The sequence below is a fragment of the Sarcophilus harrisii genome, chromosome 2 (genome assembly GCF_902635505.1).
Source record: "Sarcophilus harrisii chromosome 2, mSarHar1.11, whole genome shotgun sequence".
Lineage (NCBI taxonomy): Eukaryota > Metazoa > Chordata > Mammalia > Dasyuromorphia > Dasyuridae > Sarcophilus > Sarcophilus harrisii.
In genome coordinates this window covers 576,017,635-576,042,302 of record NC_045427.1, presented here as the reverse complement: position 1 = coordinate 576,042,302, position 24,668 = coordinate 576,017,635, and the positions used below count along the sequence as shown (strand labels likewise).

The following is a 24,668-nucleotide window of genomic DNA, read 5'->3' as shown; positions in this document are numbered from 1 at the left end:
GTAATAATACCTTTCCATTTTTCACTTTATGTTAGAATCTCTAGTTTGTTCATTGCTTAAACTTTGAGATTTTATGCATATGTATAGGAAGTCATGGGTTTTACTACTTAAAATTCTTTTTTGGATTTTATTCCTGTGAATTTCTGAGTGTCACAATCATTCTTCCCTCTGAGATCTAGATTGTCTAATTTAGGAGATACACATAAGCAGTCTTAACCATTCTTTTTAGTTTAAAGGTCTTTTGATTAGGTTTGCAAAGTCACTTGGCAAATTTTTTTTTAGGCTGTCTCTGGCCAGAAATCTGTTAGCCTTAAGCTGGAAGTTATGGCCTGGAAATCCAAATGCCATTATCAGATGTAACTTTCTTAGTCACCTATTGATTTTCCAAATATAATTTTTTTTTCCTTTTCTCTATCTTTTCTTTCTTCCCTGTCTTTTTATATAAATAGTATTTTATTTTTTCAATTACATGCAATGATAGTCTTCCACATTCATTTTTTTATAAGATTTTGAATTCTAAATTTTTCTCCCTCCCTTTTTCCTCTCCTCCTCCAAGTCGGCAAGTAATCTGATACAGGTTTGTATCTCTTGTTTCAATGGATGACATTGAGGAAAATATAATCTGCCCTATGATCTTCAGTTTCTTGGCTATGGTGTCATGATAGTAATGTATTTTGATTAATACTATTATGGTAGTGTCCTCTGTGTCTCCAGAATTATCAGAAATGGGTGGTTTATCTGTTTTGTTAAGTTTTGGTGGTTCTGTTTGTCTTGGATATCAGCTTTAAGAGAGGAAATATCTTTTATTGTTATATACTTAAATTGCTGTCTCAGTGTCTTTGAATAGGGAAATTATCAACTACTACTAATTCTTCCTCTTAGTGGGTGATTTTTTTACCCTGAAAGCTTTTGTGACTATCAATCTTAGGAGGACGAATAGCTTTTATTCCTTAGAACTTCAAGATCTCTCCTTTTCAAGAAGAGATCTAAAATTTCCTTTTAAGCTTAAAAATTTTAAAACTGTCCTTTTCCTTTCTTTTGTCCTCTTTGTAATATTCTTGTACTATCCATCATTGTGAAAAGGGTCAGATCTTTCCTTCATTTCAGATACTTTTTTTTCCCTTCATCGAATCCCTCCTCATTTTTACCTTAGGAAACTTACATTCTCCCTAACAATTTACAACTCCAGGAAGGTAGATCAAACTACATGTTGAACACAGCAGAATAAAACTATAAAATAATTAGTGCAAGTCGCCACACACTTTCCCCCATTTTCTATTGCCTTGAGATTTTTTCAGCCCTTTCTTTTATTGTAGTTTAATCCTAAGCATCTGCCTAAAATTTATTATGGACCTCATGCAAATTCCTTTGTCTGAACTCGAAAGTAAAACCTACCTCCTTTTGACTTCTCCAATCTGTTGATTGTTAACAGTTTGCCTCACTGGCCATTCTGCCAATTTGTATTCTTTAATTATATTTTATTCTGCTTTTGTTTGCCTTTATATTATACTTATTGACAGCTAGGTGGCATAATGGATAGAATGCTAGACGTAGAGTTAGGAAGTTGAATTCAAATCTCGATTTAGACATTTGGCTAACCTTTTGATCCTACTAGGCAAGTCATTTGATTTCTTCATCAGTTCAGTTTTCTTATCTTTAAAATGGGGATAAATAATAATAGACTCCATCTTCCAGATTTGGTGTGAGGATGAAATTAGATAAAATTTATCAAGTTCTTTGTTCTTTATAGTGATATTTATGTGTTAGCTATTATTGTTGTTGTCTGTTCCTTTCTGGTTGGTATCTGGTTCTGGGGGATTGTCCTTTAAATTTTTTCCAAATTTCTCTTTACTGAATTCAACCTACCACTGTTTCATTATTTCAAATCTTTCTAAATCACTTACAGAGTTTTCATTAAAAGTTTTTTTTTTTTTCCCTTTTCTTCAACCTTTCTCTTACAGAAACTAGATCGAGAAAGTAATTGAAAAATTCAGCATGATAATTTTGGAGTTTAAAGCTTTGTCTTCTTTATATCTCAACATTTTTGTTTTCTTATGAACATTTTTTAAAAGTTTCATTGATTTTCTTATTTCCTTTTTTTTTTTTTTTTAAAGTAGTATCACTGTCACATCCCCATTGTGTGTGAATGGTCTCCCCTTGCTCTTCTCCCTCCCCTCCCCCCAACTTCAAACTGAGCTATCAAAGTTGTCTTTGTGAAGCACAGGTTCTGTGTGGCCACCTATACACCTTTCTCCTCCTCCTTTCTGTACATTCCTTTGGCTCCCTGTTAAATTACTATCAAATATAAAATCCAGTTTGATAGTAAGGCCATTTATAATGTGGCCAATTCCTACTTTTTTAGTCTTCTTACTTCCTCTCCATAGTGCCTTTCTTCTGAAATTACCTCCAGAAGGTATTTATCTTGAATGCACATAGATATTTGCATATTGTCTTCCCCATTAGATTGTGAGCTCCTTAAGGACAGGAACTATTTTTATCTTTATTTGTATCACTGGTGCCTAAGAGTGCCAGGCACATAGTAAATGCTTAATAAGTCAATCTTTTTTTTTTTTTTTTAATATTATTTCATCTTTCTAATTAAAAAAAAATTTTTTATAGCTTTTTATTTACAAGTTACACGTATGGGTAATTTTACAGCATTGACAATTGCCAAACCTTTTGTTCCAATTTTTCCCCTCCTTCCCTCCACCCCCTTCCCCAGACGGCAGGTTGACCAATACATGTTAAATATGTTAAAGTAGAAATTAAATACAATATTAGTATACATGTCCTAACAGTTATTTTGCTGTTCAGAAAGAATTGGACTTTGAAATAGTATACCATTAGCTTGTGAAGGAAATCAAAAATGCAGGCAGACCAAGGTAGATGGATTGGGAATTCTTTGTAGTCGTTTATAGTCATCTCCCAGAGTTCTTTCACTGGATGTAGCTGGTTTAATTCATTACTTCTCTATTGGAGCTGATTTGGTTCATCTCATTGTTGAAGAGGGCCAACGTCCATCAGAATTGATCATCGTATAGTATTGTTGTAATCAGTCAATCTTGACTTGACTCCAGATTAATTGTTCCCCTTCCTCTCTCCCTCCTCCCCCAGTTTTATAATAGCAGTTTGAATGGCATGGCAATGGATTTGCAAGTTAATTTAGGTAGTGTCATTTTTATTGTATTGATAAAGCCCAACCAGGCATGAGCAGTTAATATTGTTTTGATTATTTAAAAATGTTTTGAGAGTGGGAGTTGTATTTTTATATAAATTATACATAAATTTTTATAAATCCTGTGTGTGTCTTGGTAGATGAATTCTCAGGTATTTTGCATATTTTGTGTTTGTTTAGAATGGAACTTTTCATTCTGTCTCTTGCTCTACAGGATTTGTTGGTGATTTACAGAAAAATTGGTGATTTGTATGGATTTATTTTATATCCTGCTTTTGTGAAGTTAGGAATGGTTGCTATTAATTTTTAGTTGAATCTCTGGTGAAATTAAACCATTATCATCTGTTATTTTTTTCCTGTGTCCAAAAATGTATTTTCCTAAATTCTTTGTCTTGTTTTACAGTTTTTATTTCTAGAACTACATCAAATTATAGAATTGGATTAAGTTTTATTTTATTGCTGATCATCTTATTGGAAAAACTTTTACTTGTTATGGGTGCACTTGTGCCTATAATTTTTAATGTTTTTTTTAACAGAAATGGGTATTTTAGCAAAAGCTTTTCCTACCTTTAATTATATAATCATATGATTTTTTTATTGTTTTTTTAGATAGCTAGATGGCGTAGTGGATAGAGTGCTGGACCTGGAGTCAGGAAGACATGAGTTCAAATCCAGCCTCTAGCTGTATGACCCTGGGCAAGTCACTTAATCTGTCTGCCTCAGTTTCCTCATCTGTGAAATGGGGATAATAATAGCATTTATCTCCTAGGGTTATTATGATCAAGTGAGTTATATATGTAAAAGCACTTAACAAACTTTAGAGTGGTGTATAAATATGATCTTTTAACAAAATTAATATATAATATACTGTTTACATACACATACATACACACACACACACACACACACACACACACACACACACACACAATTTCTCATCATGAACCAGCCCTGAATTCTTGGGTATTAAATGCATTTTGGTCATAGCATATAATATTTAAAATACATTGTAGTCTCTTTGCTAATATTTTATTTAGTTTTTTTCTGTTGATATTATTCAGTATAGTCTCTATTTTTCTTCTGTTTTTATTTTACTAATTTGTCAAGATTATTTTTTTTTCCTAGAAGAAATTTTATGACCCTCTTTTTGCTTTGTTTTAGCAAAAAATTTGACTCATTAGAATTTTTCTTTGATTATTTAATATAATTTCTTGGTGAAGCTATCTGGTCCCAGGTTTTTTCTTTGGGAGCTCATGTTCTTTTTCTGACAGTAGATTAATAATACATTGTCTATTTTTATTTCTGATAATCTGGGTATTTTATATTTTTTAAAATGATCTGCTTTATAGGGTATCAATTTTATTAGCATGTAATTCAGAAAAATTGTTTATAGTTTCCTTTTCTTTGCATTTATTGTGAATCCACTTTTGCTTGTTCATATTAAAATTTTTTTCTTTTTTTATTGTCATATTAGATAAGTTTTTTATTTCACTAAAATATTGTCTCCATTTAATTTTTTAAATGATTTTTTGTTGATAATTTTGTTTATTGTTTTGATTTCTCTCTGTGTGTATTAATGTGAAGTTTTTTAATTTGTTGCTTTTTCAATTAAAAAAATTCTATGCTCGGTTCACTGCTCAGTCCTTTCGATTTTGTTATGAAAGTATTTAGAAATATAAATGTGACCCTTAAATCTCACATCCTCCCCAATTCCTTTTTGTTTTCTATATTATTATGTCTTAATTGATTAATTTTTGAATCAACAATATTTAAGATTAAATTATTTAGCCTATTTAAGAGAATTATTTTGTAATCAGTAAAGTATATTTTAGTTTTTCTGCTTTTCCTAATTTGTTTGAAGTTTTATTGCCCTGACACATGCCATATTTTATAAATGTTGTCATCCATAGCTAATGAATATGGATAGTTCTTTCTGTTCCTACTTAGTGATTAGGCAAGATCCATTGTGTCTGTAGTATGAGAATTTTATTCCAATCTAACATCTTTCTTATTTTTTGTTAGGTTTGGGCTAATCTGAAAGGTGATCATTGACATCCTCAACTTTTATAGTTCTTCTGTTTCTCCATGTAATTCAATTAAATTTCTTTGATATAATTAGGTCCTGTACTATTTGGTGTTTATATGTTGTGTTGTCCTTTTTATACTTTTGTAGTTAATGTGTATAGTATATTGTTTTCTTGGCTCTGCTTACTTCACTCTATATTTGTTCATCTAGAATCTTTTCATGCTTTCTTACAACCCAATAATATTCCATTATATTTATGTTCTGTGATTTGTGTGGCTGCCTTCTTGTTAATGCTGCCCATTGATTCTTTTTTGTTTTTCTTTTAAAAAAATTCCCAGTTATGATCCATGCTCCAAAGTTTAAAACGTTTGTTCTTGGGGCTGTTCTCTTCCTCACTTTCCTCTCTTAAATGCCCTTTTCTTTCCTCCCTATTCCTACATGTATTTTTTTTTTTACATAAACTTGTATATATTTAAACCCTTTGTCTGGTCCACATAAGGCTAAGGTTTATAAGGTGCCTGTTTCCTTCACCCTATCCCCCATGTTTTTGTGTACTCTTCTTAGGCCTCCAATTATGTGTGCTAATGGGTTTCTTTCCAGTCTTCCTTGTTTCTTCCCTAATGTAATTCTTTTTCCTTCCTTTTCTTTCCTCTTAAAATCATTAAAAAAAAAAAAAATGAAAACTGCCCCCTAGATATTGTGTGTTGGTCTTTATTAACTACCTCTTTGACCCAGACCTTCTAAATGTGTACTTGTCTTCTCTCCCATTATGTAAACAATCACCTTTAGTCCCTTCTGATTGCTCAGAAGTTGCCCTTTTTGGTTTTTCTTTATTCTTGTGTTTGTTTTTGAGATTGTGCTCTCTCCTATAAGGTAAATTATTCATGGTTGTAAGCAAAGACTTTTACAAGGCAAAAACTGGGGATATCAAAAGAGGCAAAGGATGCTTTAGTTCCTGGTTTGAGATGTGGGGCTAGGGTCAGATTCCACTTCATACTACTATTTCCCCAACGTACTTTTAATTGTAATAGACTTGTTTGTTCCTGTCCTCATAACTAATGCTGATGCTTCTTACAAGACCCTTCTCAGGCTTACTGACCTAGCTTAGGTGGTGCAGTGGATAGAGCCCTGGGCTTGGAATCAGAAAGGCCTGAGCTCAAATTGGACATCAGACACTCCACCAATTATGTGAACCTTTGCAAGTCACTTAACCTCTCTTTAACTCAGTTTCCTTCTTTATAATATGATGAAAATAATAGCATGTACCTCATAAGAGTTTTTCTAAGAATTAAATGAGATAATATTTGTAAAGCATATAGTAGTACAGTGCTTACTATACAGTAGGCTCTATTTAATGTAGTAATGGCAATAACGTAGTTATATTATGAATAATTATTATGACTGTTCTTGCTTTCTTTTTGTATAGACTGCATTGAATGGAAGAGTTTACTATGTTTTGTCCTTGGGAATCTTAATGAGAGAGAGAGAGAGAGAGAGAGAGAGAGAGAGAGAGAGAGAGAGACACAGACACAGACACAGACACAGACACAGACACAGACACAGACTCAGACACTCAATGTGTTAGGGAGCTGGGTTTGTTTTTAGGTACTTTTTAGAATTAAAGAATGTTATTGTGGGAAAGGATTTCAAAGTCCATTTCAGCTAATCTTTATATGTTTTATAGATGCAGAAACAAAAGCATGTTTGTTTCTTTAGCTTTAATTTGATTACTTCTTAAGTTCCTTCATTTATTTTTGTAAGACATTCTGTCCTTATAGGTTTTTGGAGATTGCTAAATAGTTTTTAATTAGAAGTTGTTAACCTTTTTCTTTTCTTTTCTTTTCTTTTCTTTTCTTTTCTTTTCTTTTCTTTTCTTTTCTTTTCTTTTCTTTTCTTTTCTTTTCTTTTCTTTTCTTTTCTTTTCTTTTCTTTTTTTCAATTTCAGTATGTAAACTCAATATTTTGCTTGAGTAGTTTTTTTTTTAAGTTGTAACAAATTCCATTTTCTTTTTATTCTTTTGTTTTTACATTATTGTTATTTTTTGTTTAATATATTTTTCCTCACCAAGATTATCATATAATATGGTATTAAGAAGAGAAAACAAAACAGTTTAATAGAACTAACAAATAGTTAAGTCTTAGTATGTTTGATATTCCACATCCCATAATCCTCTGAAGTTGCAAAGTAGAGGGTTCAAGCTTATTTCGTTATAGTGTTTGATTTCTATTTTAATTGTTCTTTCTGCTTAAATTATATTGATGTATCTAGTATTCTTGGTTCTCTTCACTTTATTTCAGTTCATAGAAGTTTGGCATTCATTCTTTTTTTCTGACATTGGAATATTCCTTCACGTTTGCTTTTCATCACAATTTGTTTAGTTTCAGTTGATGGCATCTATTTTGCTTTTAGTTCTTTGTTACTATAAAAAATGATTCTTTGAACATTTTATTGTCCATTAGACTTAAATTTTGCTTGTTCAGAGTAAATATGTTTAAGAGTAGGATTTCTGGGACATTCTAGTTGCTTATAATTCTGATGTGCTTCTAGAAAAGTCGAATAAATTCATAATGTCACTAGTAGTGTATTTATGTTCCTATTTTTCAGTAATTCTTCCCACTTAGACTCTTTATTTCTTGTTGTTTTTGCTAATTTTCTGGGATGAAAGTAAAACCTCAGAGGTACTCTGATTGTTACAAAACACTAATAGGAGGAATAAAAATCTTGTGTTGCAACCTTATATTCTTTTGAGAGTGATTTCTTCGTATCTTTTGTTTTTCTACTGGGGAATAACTTTTTAATCTTCCATACATCTTTGTTATCTGGTGCTTATGAAATCCTTATGCAAAAAAATTCCCCCCCCCTCCCCCAATATTTTCTTTATTCTGGTTGCATTGAGTTTTGTTACTATAAAATTTTACTTAAATAAAATTTATCTTATTTGTTTAGTACTTAATACCTTTTGAAGTGCTTTTACATATCTCACTTGATTCATGTAAACTGTCTTGTGAGTCAAGATAGTACAAAGGATGTGCCTTGACCCATATCATACAACTAATAAGTGAAGGAGACAGGATTGCAATTAGTTAATTCCCAGAAAGAGACTGTGGTATTGTAGTGAAAACCTAGACCTGGGTTTTGAATACCATTTCAGATAGCTGTGTAACTCTGCCCAAACAGTCTTTTTGAACCACATTTCCTCATCTGTAAAAGAAAAATAAAAGCATCTTCTTCATAGCATTGTTAGGAGAATTAATTGAAATAATTATGAAAAGTACTTAGCACAATCTTACGGTGTTACACAAATATGAGCTGCTATATTTTCTTACTACTATAAAGAGTTCAAGGTTTCTTTATGAAGGAGATTAATAAAAAAAGATAATTGGGTTCTTTGATCAAATGAAGAAAATAATATATATTCTACTTTACACAGCTAATCTCACTTTGTATGAATGTTTTGTGGTTGAATGGGCTAATGAGGAAAGGGCTCTTGGTAAGCCTCTAAGTCAGGTGGCAGCCTGGCATTGCTGTGCTTTCTGTTTATTTATAAAATAATGACAAATGACATTTCTTCAAAGTAACCTATTGAGTTAGGGAGTTAAGGAGATGATTCTCATTCTTATAGAAATAAAGACATTGAGACTCAGGTGAAGTGTTTTTGTACCAAGAATGGCACAGGCTAGTGTCAGATATTAAGACTGCCCTAGCTTCTTAGAGAACTTTATGGAAATGTGTATGTAAGTATTTGGATTATACTTAGAGAAAATGTAAAATGCAAGGTGGCATTGGTGTTATTTCACAGGGGTAGGCGTATGACTTGGAATTTCATATTGTATGGAGTCTCCCAAACTTCTTCACATTTGATTTTCTGCCCTGCATTGGGCAAGATGAGCTGCTGAAGATAGTATTGCAATTCAGTAATAACTGAACTCTTAAACATTATTTTATTTAAACATTAATAAACGTTTTCGATTAGGAAGAAGTCAAATTTTGAATCATGTATATGTTTAAGGTCTTTTAACCAATCTATAAAATTTGTCACAGATTTAGTAGCAAAGAAAGTTCTAACTTTTTTTCTAATGTTTATAATCTTCAAAACTAAAGTTTCACTTCATTCAACTATCAGGTTACAGTACCATTTTGCCTTTGTTTCTTTACAAATCATGGTAAGAGGTCAGCTTGTATCTATAATCTTAATGCTTTTTTCATCTAGGTTTTTACTTAATATCCGGGCCAGAAAAAAGATCACATATTTTTTATTGCTTCCTACAGGCCAGCCCTCCAGAACTCTATATTGAAAGATTTAACTTAGCACTTGGACAATATATGGGAGCATTGCAGAGCATTGTGCCTCTTTTCATATATATGGTAAGTTTAGGCATTTAAAAAAATAAAGGACCTTGAGGAAAAGATATAAATTAGAACCATAATCTGATCAGTGAGAGAAGTACTTTTCCCTTTGAGATATTTGTGGTGTTTTCTCTTTTTTTCACCCCTGTTTTGAAATTGCTAATATAACAACTTTAGAATTTAGAACAAACCACTTGATAATCCGGTAACAACTCTTGAATATCCTTAAAAATCCTGATTTTCTTAAGAAGCTTATAGTCTAGTTAAGAAGATGAGATTTATAGATTAACCAATGATACCAGCAGCAGATGCTAAGTATCAAGTGAGGGTTATAATCTTAATTGCTGTAAAGTAAGGGATGTTAATATATTGTTTCAGTCGTATTGATTTTTGGGTCATAACTACATCTTTTTCTTGGTTATATTTTGTAGTGTTGGGACCTTATTCATTGAAGTGGCATTGTCAACATGATTTGGGCAGCAAGATACTCTAATTAACCAACTATTAGGCAGATAAAAAATATATGCCACATGTATAATATAACTTTTAAAAAGATCTTTAGAAGATATGTAACCAATTTACAGCTATTATTGATTTAGTGAATGTTTTTACGAGTTATGGTTGCTTATGTCATGAATTTGTTTTCAAATTAAATAAAATACACAAATATAAATAATTGTAGTTTAAGCAAAAATGGTGGCTCATAGAGCTTTGTTAATAGAATGTTAAGACAAACTAGTGTTGTCTTTCCTTTATAAAAAGTTGAGTCAAATAATTAAAAACTTCAAATTTTTAAAAAGTTCTCTTTTTTCGGACTATAAAGATGTATTTCTGTTAAAGGATATGGCATTAACTGTTTTCTATGTGAATGATTGGAGAGTAGTTACCTCTTAGTAGAGCTTTGGGGAGAAAAGGTATAGCACCTATTTTTTGTTGTTTAGGGTTGGGATATAGTTAATGTTTTTTTTTTTTTCTTTTTTAAACAATGATAATAATAGCTTTTTTATTTTTCAAAATACATGCAAAAATAGTTTTTAACGTTCACTCTTTTTTTTTAAATTATAGCTTTTTATTTACAAGATATATATGCATGGGTAATTTTTCAGCATTGACCCTTGCAAAACCTTTTGTTCCAATTTTTTCCTTCCTTCCCCCACCTCCTCCCCGAGATGGCAGGCAATATATGTTAAATACAATGTATGTATCCATGGGATATAGTTAATATTGATAGAGTAATAATACCTTCTTGATAAGGAAATACTTTTATTTCCATAAATTAAAACTTGTTATCTCTTGTGCTTTCATGAAAGAGAGAGCATATCAGAAATAGATTGTAGGGCTAGAGGGTATTTCTGGGTGAGAGAATTAGGAGTGAATAGATGTTATAACTTAATTTTGAACTCTATTATATACATAAATGATAATACTAGGAATTAAGAATATAATGTGGTAATTTACAGCTTTAAAATCTGTCTGTGATCCAAGGGCATACAAGTAATATCTTGCTTTTTTAAAATGTGAATTGAAGTTTTATACTTATTGTTTTTATTTTGATGAAGGAAGGCTTAGTGTCTGTCTCAGGGTATGTTATATAAATACTTGATTATGCTTATTATTTCATTGATATGTGTTATCCTTCCAATGTTGCAAATTTCAACTCTTCAGTCCTTCTGAAACTGAATGATTCTTGTCCATTGTCTTCATGTAAAATTTCAATACAGTGGGAGAGGGTGTTCATCCACAGTCTTGAGGGCTATCTTTTTGACCACTTAGTATTATTTTATGGGTGTTCCAGTGAAGCTCATGGCCTGACTCTTGGCTGTCCCTTGCAAATCTTGATAGTGACTGAAACATTCCTTTTTCCAGTCATATCTCTTTAATATTTTCCATAGTGCTTTGCGCATAGAGAACCTAATATTGTAAACACTTAAGTTATTCTATAGAATATAATTGGGAAAACTTTTTTGTTAGGGCATAAACTTCAATAACTTTATAACTTTTCTGTTAAAATCAGAATATTGTATTCCTACTAATGGACATCAAAGTTTAGTGACTTAAAAGTTAAAATTTTAATTGTATAATAACCCAGAAGTGAAAATAAATCATATATATTGAGGTGATTTTCCTTTGGAAATTCTATAAATAAAATGATTCTATTTCTTATTGTTAACACACATTAATATCACAGATACCTTATTTAACTTGAAAGGATGAAAATGCTCATAAAATTAAATAATTTTTTTCTTTAAATATTTATTGAAACAGCAATAAGATTTTTCTTAATATGATTAATTTGGAAATGTTTCTCATGATTGCATATGTATAACTTAGATCTGATTGCTTATTGTCTAGGGAAGGTGGAAGAGGAGAAGAGAGGAATGATGGAATTTTAGAATTCAAAACTTTAAATGAAAATGTTCAAAAATTAGGGAAAAAATATTTCTGTTAATTTAATTCTAAAAATCATCCCTAGTGCTTCATCAACTTTATATTTCTGGAAATGACTATTGGCAGTTATGCCAAAGAGAGATCCCTTGGCCTGGAATGATTCCTGCTTTTGGCCCTCTGCCAGGTCCTGTTAGGGAAATGCAGGCTGATATTGAGAAGAGAATGCCTTCTCAACAGGTAGGGTCTTGGAAGCAGAGCAAGCTGCTTTGAACCTTCTGCAAGGTCCTGTTAGGAAAATAGGCTAGAAAGGTAAAGAGGGGTTAATGCAGAAAAGAGAACGTCTTTTCCTTGTCCGGCTTTGGCTCTCTGCCAGGTCCTGTTAGGGAAATGGAGGCTGACACTGAGAAGAGACTGCCTTCTCAGGGGGCAGAAGGTCTTTGCAGGGAGCTAGTGCCAAGGAGAGAGACAGGTTCCTGCTTTGGGCCTCTGCAAAGTAAATGAGTCCCAAAGTTGCTTCTTTTAAAAGAGATTTGAGATTGAAGTTTTAATTGAATGAGATTACTGCCCCTAGCACTACTTTTCAGTAGAATGGGACAATTACTGGAAGTAGTCCTGAGCCAATCTTCAGCTCAATAGGGGTCTATAGAAATACAGATCTCCAGCTAAATAAGATTACTTAAATTTGAGCTAATAGGGAATGGTCCTGGATTCAACCAGGACCATTCAAGATAACAGAATGAAACCACTTTATCTTGATTTCCTGAAGCAGGCTCTCCCAGGAGAGTTCAAGGAGTTTCTCCCCTTCAAAGAGTTCTCAAGTGTTTACCCCAAAGTCAGGACAGTTTCAGGGTTCCCCCCATCAGCATCAAAGATTTCTTGCTTATTCTCCCAATACTGTACTTTGGTCAGTGCATAGAGAATGAAAGTGGTGTTCTTATATGGATCAATCAAGGGCTTTTTTTGCTTTTGAGTCATCCTTGAAAAAGATAAGCATAGTTTTTCTTAGAAGTTTGATCACATCTTAATAAAGTTTGTTAATTCAAGTTGGGACCAAAGATTTTAGAATAATACATTATTTTGTAATGAGTAGCTTGAAGGATGGGGGAAGGGAGATAGAGAACAGAATGGGGAAGAGAGAAAAGACCCCACTTGAGATTAGTTTTTTTTCCCTAAATGCTGTTGAAACAGTTAAGTTAAATAAGTTGACACAAGTTCAACTCATCTATTGCACTCATCTCTTGTATCCCTTGCCCCCTTCTTTCCTTCTGTAATGCATTTTTTTAACTTGAGAATGATTGGAAGGTTATCTAGAAGTTTCAACTTCTGTTTTCTCCTTTACTGAGAAGTCTTCATTTCTACTTGTTTTGGTCCTATAGAATTTGCCTATGGAATAGAAATAATATTATTTCTCTTAAAATCTTATAGTTGTTAGCATTATTTCATGATGTTGGACAAAGTTAAATGTCTAAAACTTAAAGATGATTTTGGTTAGAAACTAAAGTTAAAGTAAAAAAATTATTTTGTAATGATTATTTGCTTCTAAATGTTGTTATCTTTTTTTGCAGAATAAATTTTACATAGAAACCAAGCTTAACAGAGACTTAAAAGATGATCTTATAAAGCTGTTTACGGAACATGTGGCAGAAAAGCACATTTACAGTCTAATGCGTAAGTAAACATGCCTAACTTATAAAAATTGGGGAGACTTTTAAATTATTTTGCAAAAATTTTCTGATTAAACCTAAATCTTTTGGAAGAATTGTGCTTTCATGATTATAACATTTGTTTTATTTTTGAAAACTGGCAATACTTGGCATCAAAGGCACAAAAGAATAGTCTAGTATTATATTGTTTTAAAACTATATAAAACTAAATCATCTAAATTAGCATGTAACATATTTTAAATTTTAAAATATTTGAGTATATTTAAAATTTTTTTTTTACCTGGTTTAATACCCAGATTACTTGACTTTACTGTTCAGTTCATAAATGCTGTTCTGTTATGTTTTTCATTTTGTATACCATTTTATTCCATAAAGCTCCATTGCTCATTAAAAATTTTCTTTAATATTAAATGGTGATATTGTGAATTAGAAATGAAAGGGAATAATTTTTAGAAAGCATTTGGAGAATAGCTGACTTTCATATATTGCTTTAAATCTTTTGTCTCATTTACAATAGCTATGTGAAATAGTACACCTATTACCTCCATTTTTGCAGATGAGAAAACCTGAAAAAAGCACAGAGATTACTTGCTAATAATCAGCTAGTTACATTATCTTTAAAAAGAAGTTGAAAAGAATTTTACAACTAGTAAGTAATTCTCTCCCTCAGGTCCTTTTTATATATCCAAATGGTTGAAGTTGTGGATCTTAACGTAGGGCTTTTTTTTTTTTTTCTTTTTTTTTTAATGACTGAGCAGTCAGGATTAAGAGACTCAGGCTCACACAGCTAGTGACAAGTTATATTTGAGGTTATATTTGAACTCAAATCTTTGCTCCATGGCCTTCGCTTGCTTTACTGCACCGCCTACCCGTTTTTATTACAGTAGAGTTTTTTGGTTTTCTTTTTAGGCATACAAATTTCATAGAAATGCTCTGGTCTGTAAGAGTGATCATTTCTTTAGCCTGCAGAATTACGTTACATTTTTTACTTTATTAAAGCACCCAGCAAGGAAAAGGTGACCAGATCTACAAATTCAATGACTTAAAGAGTCTAAACAATAGTGATGCAGTTACATTTATTAATTTTTCTTTAAAAAACAACCACCACCACTCATGTTTTATGGACTTAAATCCATTGTTCTTTTTATCTTTGAGCTTATCTATAAGCCTTTCTTTAGAATTTTAAAACATTCTACAGTTCCTCCACACTTACCCAGTCAGTAGATATCCTTTTTTTTTTTTTTCTCCTGTGGAAAGTGGATTATCAAGTCAACTGAATGGCAACTTCTTTTGTAGCTTGAGGTTTCTGTAGAAGACCTACTCATCAAAGATATATTGCTGGGTGCAGAAAATTCTCAGAACCAAATGTCAAAATTGAATCTCTGAGTTTTTAGAGAGCAATTATTTCATTTATTTCATGAATAATTCTGAATACTGATCTTGGATTGCATGTATGAAAATATTATGTTAGATACCTGTAGTATTCTTTGAATATCTGGCTGAGTAGAATAATCATATACCTTTTTTTTTTTTAGCCAGTTTAAAAATTTATATTCTCTTTCAAAAGAAAATAGTTATTTTGGTTTCAACTAGTTATATGCTTTTGGAAATAAGATTATCATAAGGCAAAAGAAGCCACATTGTGATAATCTTTGGGGAATAGGCGAACTAAGATACACATACAAAGATTTTGATTAGCTAATTTCAGAAAGTGTCTGGGGAGATGAGTGTTTTGATTTACAAAGAGATTGATATCATTTTGCACATTAAAATTAGCAAAAGAGTTTACTTGAAGAGACATATGAGATAGGGAAAAATAGAAGAAGGAGAAAAGAAATAATGTCAGGCAAAAGTTTACAGTTCATCTTTGGTTGACATCAGTACTAATAACTGCTTCTTTTACATTAATTTTAAATGTAAGTTATATAAGCACTGAGACTTCAAAGCACTCATATTTATGCCATTTTATTATGATGTCATGAGCTCATAATTATAAAGTGTTTCCTCCTCATTCCCATTTTTCTTTCACACTGGAAAATAGGTAGTGTATTCCCATTTTATAGATGAAACTAACATTTTTAATGTAACATTATATAAACATTTATATAGAGTTAAACGTTGGACCCAGCTTTTGGATCTAGGTTCTTTAACTCCACTACTCTTTCCTATACAACACTATCACCTTTTCTTACTGAATAAATCCTGAGGTGTATTTGTTTTTCTTAATTTTAAAAGAGGCTTTAGTTAAATTTATTTGTGTTTCTTAACTTGTGTTTATACCAAAGGACAGTGTATTTTGAGATGTGTAATTTTTCTATCTAGATATTTATGTAATAACTTGGCAGCACAGTCCAGGCATTTACCTTTGCTTTACTGAAACATTTGATTGAATAGTAACAATATAGTGACAGCAATGTTTATTGAATGCCCATGACAATTGCTGTTCTATTAGGGTAGAGCTAACATCTTGAAGTTTTGGGGAGCCTTTAGATATAACTTAAAATTTGGCATTTAATTTAAATATCCTAAACTGAAAGAAAATGTACAACAATCTCTTTAATGTATAATAGAATCCACTTTCTTGAACATTTGTTATTAATAAATTTGGATAGAACTGTAAAAGTTGTTGTAGCATTAAAACATAGTCAAGATTTTTTCCAGATGAAATTATAATTAAATGACTAATGATATCATATATTTCATTAGGTTAACTTTAAGTGTAATTCGTTGAGCATTTTTTAAATTACAAAAGGCTTAGCTTATCAAAAGATGTTTCTCATATCTCATGAAAAAATGCTTCTTATTTTAAAAGAATATATGAACAGTGATCTCATTGTGTTTGTTGGTTATGAAAAAATTTGCCTTGTTAAAACAAGATGCAACTTTATTAGATCTTTTACAAGATATCTCTTGTTTATGCAGCAAGAAAATTTAGGTTTCTTAGAAAATTTAATAGAAATAATTCTGTTTTCGTTTTTGTTTTTTTTTATTTTTATCTAGCGCGCGCGCGCGCGCTCTCTCTCTCTCTCTCTCTCTCTCTCTCTCTCTCTCTCTCTTTTCCTTGTCATGATTTATTGACTTCACTTGATAGGAAACTTCAATTATGAAAAGATAGGGGATAATGACCTTTTGAGATTATTTATAGTCTAAAATTAAATTCTACAAAATATTCCATTGCTTTGATGAAAGCCCTTTGATTTAGCAACTTATAGTAACATGAGAGATAATATTAAAATGTGATATATGCTAGAATATGTAGCCATTGGGTCATTTTCATTAAGACATTTCCACAGACCCTCAATGTATGTCAGAACGTCTGTCTGTCTCTCTATTTATTTTTGAGGCAATTGGGACTACCTGACTTGCCCAGGGTCACAGAGCTAGGAAGTGTTAAGTATCTGAGGCCAGATATGAACTCGGTTCCTTCTGATTTCAGGGCTGGTTCTCTATCCACTGCATCACCTAGCTGCCCCAGGTGCAGTGACCTTTTGATAGTAAACATCAAGGGAGGCAAGAATCAGGGAGATTTATTCTCAACCAAAGGTATTTATCATTGTGGTAGAAGAAATCCAGCATTCATTATCCAGGTCAAGGAGGGTTTATCTCTGGATGTTGAAGTCCTCAAAATATTCTTGTCTTTGAGTAGCATTGTGCTAATTGGACCAAGTTATGTGACTTTCTGTAATCATTCAAAGAACCATTCCCCATCCAGGGAAGATCAAGTGGATGAAGAGCACCTATTGCTTACTTAATTAACTTGTATTTGGATAGATGTTCAGCAAACCAGAGGAGAACAGGCTGGATTACTTTAGAGAAATTGCCAAGGTCTTTTACTGTTTGCAAATTTCTCATGAAAGTAAAAGCCTTCATATTTTACTTGTGTTGCTATGGAAAACTAAAAATGAACATCACAGAGAGGACAGTATAGGGGCCTATGGTGCCTGCAGCACATGTCTAAGAAGAAACTGAAATATAGGAATAAAAAATGTTTTCAAGGCTGTTCACATAGCAAGAGAAAGGAGTTTGTCAGATAGGCCATCAGCATGTTCCACTGATGCTTTGGGGACAAAGAAAGTAAGGCCTCCAGCAAATTGGATGAACACTGTTGGACAAGCCTTTGTTGAGGCCATGGACCTGAGTAACATGAAATAGATAGGATGGATTGCAGTCTATTTTGGAATGAATTCCCTAATCAATGAGATCACAGAGCCATTTGAGTATTTATTTATTTTTATTTTTATATATGTAATGTAAATAAATCAAGAATTGTTTTCTGTAGTTTTATGCCAGACTTTACAGCTAGTCTTTCAAAACTTACTTGTTTTATTGCTCAGTAAAATTTACTCTGCTATTTGACTTATTTGAAAGACTAGCTATAAATAACAGTGTCCATATTGTTTCATACTTTTGTAACTGCCAAAAAATTACTAAGAGCTTACTTAATCTTAATGGAAAATTAGTAGTTATAATTTGTATGTTAGTGGTTGGTTATCTAGAGTAATTACTCTAATAATTTTTATAATGAATACATTAATGTTAATGAATTTCAGTAAATCCTTATTAATAAAAAGGAAACTTTGAGATAATGACCTTTTGAGATTATTTATGGTCTAAAATTAAAATCTAGAAAATATTCTATTGCCTTAATGCAAGCCCTTTGATTTAACAACTTATAGTAACATGAGAGAAAATATTAAAATGTGGTATATGCTAGAACATATAGACATTGGGCCATTTTCATTAAGACATTTCCAGAGACCCTCATGTATATCAAAATTTAATGTCTCTTTAGTTACATGTAGATCTTTTGTAGAAGTGTTAAATAAGGTTTTCTTAAAGGATACAGGTGAAACAGGATAAACACTTTTAAACAGTAGCTTTGGGGACCAGTATGGGTTTTAGCTTTTGTAACCAATTTTTTTCTTTTTATTTCAGCTTTGCTTTTAGAAGCCCAGTCAACACCATTTCAAATAACACCTTCAACTATGGCAAATATTGTGAAAGGCCTGTATACACTTAGACCAGGTAAACATTACTTTCCTCTGAAAAGAATTGAAAAGATTGAGAGTCACTCTCAACCAATAATGTAATGGTTTAATTTTTAAAAAAACTAAAGATGTATTTTAAATCTTCTCTTCTGTGAAGCTTAATAGGATGTCATTTAATTGTGTCTATTTAATTTGCTGCTTTATAGATTGTTCAAATGGTAGCTATTAGCCAGCACTTAAATGGCACTTTAAAAAATTGCCTATGGTACCTCATGTGATTCTTACAATAGTCTTGGGAGATAGTTGCTATTGTTATCACCCTCATTTTATAGATGAGGAAACTGAGGCTAGAAAAGTTAAGTATCATGTAACTTCCAGAATTCTGAAGTAATTACTTTGAAAAGATCAAATTTTCATTGCCCTTGTGGGGATGAGGTCGAGTAGCTCCATTCCTTTGATTTCACTGGGTTATGGAATGCTGAGGGAGGGAACTCCCTCGACCAATGTCAGCATACAGGTACTCTGCCTCTTACAGTATTAGAGAATTTTCTGGAACCAAGTTCACTTAGCTAGTAAAGCAGTAGCCCTTGAGCCCTGGCTCTTGTTGACATCAAACTAGGGCTAGCTGTCTCTCAGGCATTGATCACTGTGACATGAGAATGGTGATCTAGGCAAAATTATGCTCTAAAGTAGGATTTAGGAAAAGGAAAAATTAAGTGGTAGCAAAAAAAGTCCTTTGAAGAAATGCGATCTCACGTTTCAAATTTTAACTTTTGTGGATTGATATATTTCTTTTAAAGAGTCTTTATATCTTCTTTGCTTGCATATAGAGCTTTTTATCTTACCAGGCAGAAATATAAACTGCTGTTCTGGAAGTGTCAAAATAATGCTGATTTTGAACAAATGTTTCTAGATGCATTAATGTACCTGAGGCCCATGGATGGATATGTATATTTTTGCATGCTCTTCTAGTATATTTGTCCTGAAATAAGAGTAGCATAAATGTGACAGGAACCCCAAAAAAGACTTTATTGAATTTAACAGGCATTTCAAAGGCATTTACCATGCCCAAACCACTGCACTAGTCACAATAGAAAATGCAGAAATGAATAAAAACATGGATCCTGATGTCATAGGACTTAGTGGCAAGATAGCCTTTAAGTAGAGAACTGTCACTGTTCAGGCACATCTGGTGGGGGGTGACATTTATTAACTGTCAAACTCAGTAACTCAGAATCCCTCTGAAGCTCAGTTTCATCTCTGTAAGATAAGAGTACTCACATCACAGGGCTGTTGTAAGTATGCGAAGTGTACAGCATTGTTGTTCATCCCTTTTTACTTAAAGAAACTAAGGCTCAGGTAGTTTGGACTTGTCTGATGTCACATAGGGTCCCCAGTTACCAAAGGAATTTGAAAAGCAAATCCAATTCAATCTTTACCACAAGATAATCTTTATCATCTCTACAACAAAATACATATTTCATACTCTGGACTCAAGCCTTATTAGGATGTCTCCAGTATACCTTAATGCATTGTGATTTCACATAAATCCCTTTCATGCATACTTCCTTCTAGCCAAACTGGACTCCTTACTCTTCCAGAACTTGGCATTATTTCCTGCCTCTTCATTTGTATCATCTATCACCATGACTAAAATGTTCTCTTTCCTGAGATGGGCCTCTCAGAATTGTTAGCTGCTTCTTTCAAAACTCATTGCAGGTGCAACCTTCCCCAAGTCATTTCAGTGGTTAGTTTTTTCTCCAGATTACTTTTTAATAGTATATTTTTCTATGTATGTATGCTGTGCTCCTGATAGACTATAAACTCCTTGAAGTCAGGGACTATTTAGTTTTTGTTTTTGTGTCCCTAGTACTGGGCCTGGAGTCAAATTCAGCCTTAGACACTTACTAGCTTTGTGATCCTGACCAAGTCACTTAACCTCTGTTTGCCTCAGTTTTTTCATCTGTAAAATAGGGATAGTAATAACACTCAGGGTTATTGTGAGGATCAGATGAGATGATTGCAAGTGTTTGGCATATACAAAAAGTGCTACATAAATGTTAGTCCTCATCATCATGATTATTGTTTTCTTATTCATGGGCACTTACTTAGTTTTTGCTGGATTTGCCTCCAAAGAAGTTTAGTCTCTTTTGGAGAATTTTTTTAAGAGGCCAAAAATATTCATAGAACAGACTTAAGGAAATTAGTAAATAGATTGTAATAATGTAGGTTCTTCTAATTAATGTTTCCTTGTAGTAGGACAGACTCTTGGGAAGTTGTGGGTTTCCCCTCATTGGGAAGTTTTCAGTCAAAGGCTAAATGATTACTTATTGGGTATGTTTTCTAGGAGATTGTTTTTTGTTATGATTTGGACTAGATGTTCACAGCTGTCTTGTCCAGCTTCAATTTTGTGAACTTTCTTGAGAGAAGAGAAGCTGCCAAGGATGTCTTTTTAAAAGAAGCAGTATTTGAATAAGATCTTGAAAGATGGTAGTATTTCACTAGTAAAAAATGGTGGGTTTGGAGTGGGGTTAAGGCCATTCTTAAATTAAGCTTGTGAGATGGCAGGAGCAAAAGAAAAAATGGAGCAAAGTACAGAAGATACCTGGAGTCAGTGAGTAATTAAAATAAATTATAAAATTAGTAATGGGAGATTAGCATAGAATGAGATTTTTCAAAGGTGATAATCTATCAGATTATGAATAGTCTTTAATATCAGAGTGAGAAGTTTTGAATCTTTGTTCTATCTGAATGGAAGATATCTGAAGCAATTTCCTATTTTAGTTTAAAAAAAAACTTTAAAAATACTCTGTAGAAATATTTTTTAAAATTGAGCACTATTTTACAACTTAGAAACTTTGATAATATTTCTTTGGATGAATCTAAAACATTTAATAACTGTGGTATAACCATCTAATTTAGCCTAATTATTATATTTCTGTTGAGGATTTCAAGGAGTTTCTGTGCTAGACAGCCTAAATATGAACCATATCAAGATTGATGTAGAATATAAAGGCTGCCTGCCTCCCTTCCTAATTTTCTATAAATTCTTAATTCTTAATGCCCATAGACAGTTATATTCCAGTGTATATAACAGTTGTATACCAGTATCTCCCTAGTTGTTTACAAAATTTAAATTATAAATTTTATGAAGTTTTTACTAGATATATAATCTAGTATAATATTTGACCCCAAAACCTTTGACTAATTTGTTACATATTTTATTGAACTGAACTCAAAAAAAAAAAATTTAAACAGTAGTGTTGGAAAGGGTTCATGTGAAATTACTGAGAGTTAGCCTGTGAATAATATTTTCATATTGGAAGGCGACCAGGTATTTTATGGTATTCAGATTAATATATGCTGAATAGATGGCTATATTGAATATGGTTTTTAAAAACACAGCTAATGAAAAGAATCTTAGAATAAAGTTAATCTCTTAGGGTAAAAATAAATGTTGGTAAATGTTTTTTTACAATCTATTTTATTTATGCTGGAGCTTGTATAATAGAATTCAGTGTTCTTGTGAGAACTTGATGTTCAAGAACTGACCTGTTAACCAATTTTTCTCCCCATTGAGACATCCTTTGCTATTTTAGATATTTTCTGAGCAATAGCCATTACAGAAAGTGTTCTGTAAATGTTTAAAAAGTTGAAAAGTTAAGTTAAAATTTTAAGCTTTGCTTAAAATTGCACTAAGACTTTCAGGATACCCTGTATTTCTATTTATTGAGGAGTTTGTAATATACTGTATTCATCTTACAAAGATTTAGTTCCTAATATAAGACATAGTTTATCATTTTAGGAACCTCATATCCTACCTATTTTCTTTTAATCTTTTTTGAGGAGAGAGGAAAGGATCTAAACTTAGGATTTAATTCGTAAAAGGAACTTCTGATCAGCCAGATCCCTATGCTGATCAAGTAACTCTTTGGTGAGTTAAAGGTCATATAGTCAATCATAGGGAAGATTTGAATCCATGGCTCTTTTGACTCCACTAAGGCATACTGCTTCTTTCTTTTATCTTAAACTCCCCAAAACATCTAAAAGTTCGTTCTTTTTTCAGTAGAAATAGAGCTAAGTTTTAACTAACAATGGCTTAAAATCTCATGATTATTTTCCGAAGTAAGGAAGACTTTTTACGTTCTATGAAAAAGTTGTATGAAAAAATATAGAACAGGGTGATTGTGTTTGTCTCTGTGTGTATGTTATATATTACATGTAAAATAATTTTCATAACAATTGGGGTAGGAAGAGAGGGGTTGTGAATTCTTCTGATAGGTAAGAGAACAAAAATTCAGCTGTCTAGATTCACATTTCTTCCAACCATCTCCTAGGGCATCTTACTGTTTACCCTGTGACTGCATACAGGCAGCGAGGCAGCATAGTGGATAGAGCACAGGAAGACATGAGTTCAAGTTTGGCCTAAGATGTTTATTAGCTGTGTGCTCCTGGGCAAGTCACTTAATGATGTTTGCCTTGGATTCCTTATCTATAAAATGAGGAGGAAATGGCAAACCATTCCAGAATTGCTTCCAAGAAAACTCCAAATGAAGTCAAGAAGAATTGGACACAACAACAATTGTACATGTACCATTTCCCCACCCCTTTTCTGTGAGCAGGTAATAAATTGGTACTACCACTGATAATACAAAGGGAGCAATAGCCTTCTTTCCTGTGTTTCCAGTCACAATCCCTATGACTGCTTATATGAAAATTCCTTCTCCGGCTACCATTCCTCAAAAGATGTCCTTGTCCCTTTCATTAAGTCTTTCATTTTGTGCCTCTTTGCACATGTTATTTTGTTCCATACTTATTTGTGTGTTTAAATTAAATGGAGAGCAATGACAATAATTCATCTTTGATAGCCTACTAAATGGCATATACATAGTAGATAGCCAAGTTTTTTTAATTTAGTAGTAGAGGGAGATCTTTTAATCATAATTTTATTTTCTCTTAAAGTTTACATTGGTATAAATTTTGCCTTTCAAACAAAATAAACTCTCATACTCTTCATTTTCTTTTTCTTTTTTTTCCCCTTTCAGAGTGGGTTCAGATGGCACCAGCTTTATTTTCTAAATTCATCCCAAACATACTTCCACCTGCAGTGGAATCAGAGCTTCAGCAATATGCAGCTCAAGATCAGAAACTCCAGAGAGACCTTTTACAAAATGGATTTGCAAGGTAAATTTATTTGATGATGCTTCAGTATGAACTCTTATGAACTAGGGCTGCAGCTGCAACTAAGTATAAGGAAGGCCTTTTCAGTAGTTTTATTAGTGTTAATGTGGATTGCCACAAGATAGGAAAACATTGTTAGTGTGTTAAAATAGGGGATGGGTGCCATGGCAGGGTAGTAGAAGAGATTTTATTTCTGTTATGTAAAGTTCCGTTGTAGGGGTTCTTTTTCTGGAGTTAATGAATTTGCTTTTGAAATAATGTGATGACTGTTTTTCAATGTAATTGATTTCCTTTGTATTCCTTTATATTTTCTGCATTTAAAAAATTCTGAGAAGGAAACTATCCATAGACTTAACTGGACTTCTAAAGAGGTTCATGCCTCTTTAGAAAATCAAAAACCCTTTTTTTAGAGCTTTCCTTAGAGTAGGAATTCCCAGAAAGGAAGATAATTTTTACTTATACAGCCTTCACATTGCCCCCATTCCCTAATTGTAAAAATTGGGTAAAGAAGTTAATTACTTTTGGACTTTGGATATTTCTAAATAGGTAGGTAACATTTTAGCCAGTTGAGTTAAACACAGTATAACAAAATGTTAATAAAGAGTGCCTTTTTTTTTTTTTTAAAGGTTTGTGTTTTTATTTTTCCCTGAAAAATTTTCCTTTAGAATTTTCAGAAAGTTTATACTTCTAGTTTACCATACCTTATTTTTTAAACATAATTTTTGATTGGTCTATACCTTTTTCTTTTCTTTTCTTTTCCTTTTCCTTTTCCTTTTCCTTTTCCTTTTCCTTTCTTTTCCTTTCTTTTCTTTTCTTTTCTTTTCTTTTCTTTTCTTTTCTTTTCTTTTCTTTTCTTTTCTTTTCTTTTCTTTTCTTTTCTTTTCTTTTCTTTTCTTTT

General features: G+C 32.1%; 1 protein-coding gene across 1 annotated transcript in view; it reads left to right on the top strand.

Moving 5' to 3' along the window:
- CACUL1 (CDK2 associated cullin domain 1) overlaps window positions 1–24,668 on the top strand; it is a 75,688-nt gene that overhangs the window by 36,899 nt on the left and 14,121 nt on the right. Inside the window, exons 4-7 of the mRNA XM_031955939.1 lie at window positions 9,472–9,567; window positions 13,503–13,605; window positions 18,537–18,626; window positions 23,635–23,773. Coding sequence (XP_031811799.1) covers window positions 9,472–9,567; window positions 13,503–13,605; window positions 18,537–18,626; window positions 23,635–23,773 — 428 coding nt within the window. The remainder of the gene's footprint in view (window positions 1–9,471; window positions 9,568–13,502; window positions 13,606–18,536; window positions 18,627–23,634; window positions 23,774–24,668) is intronic.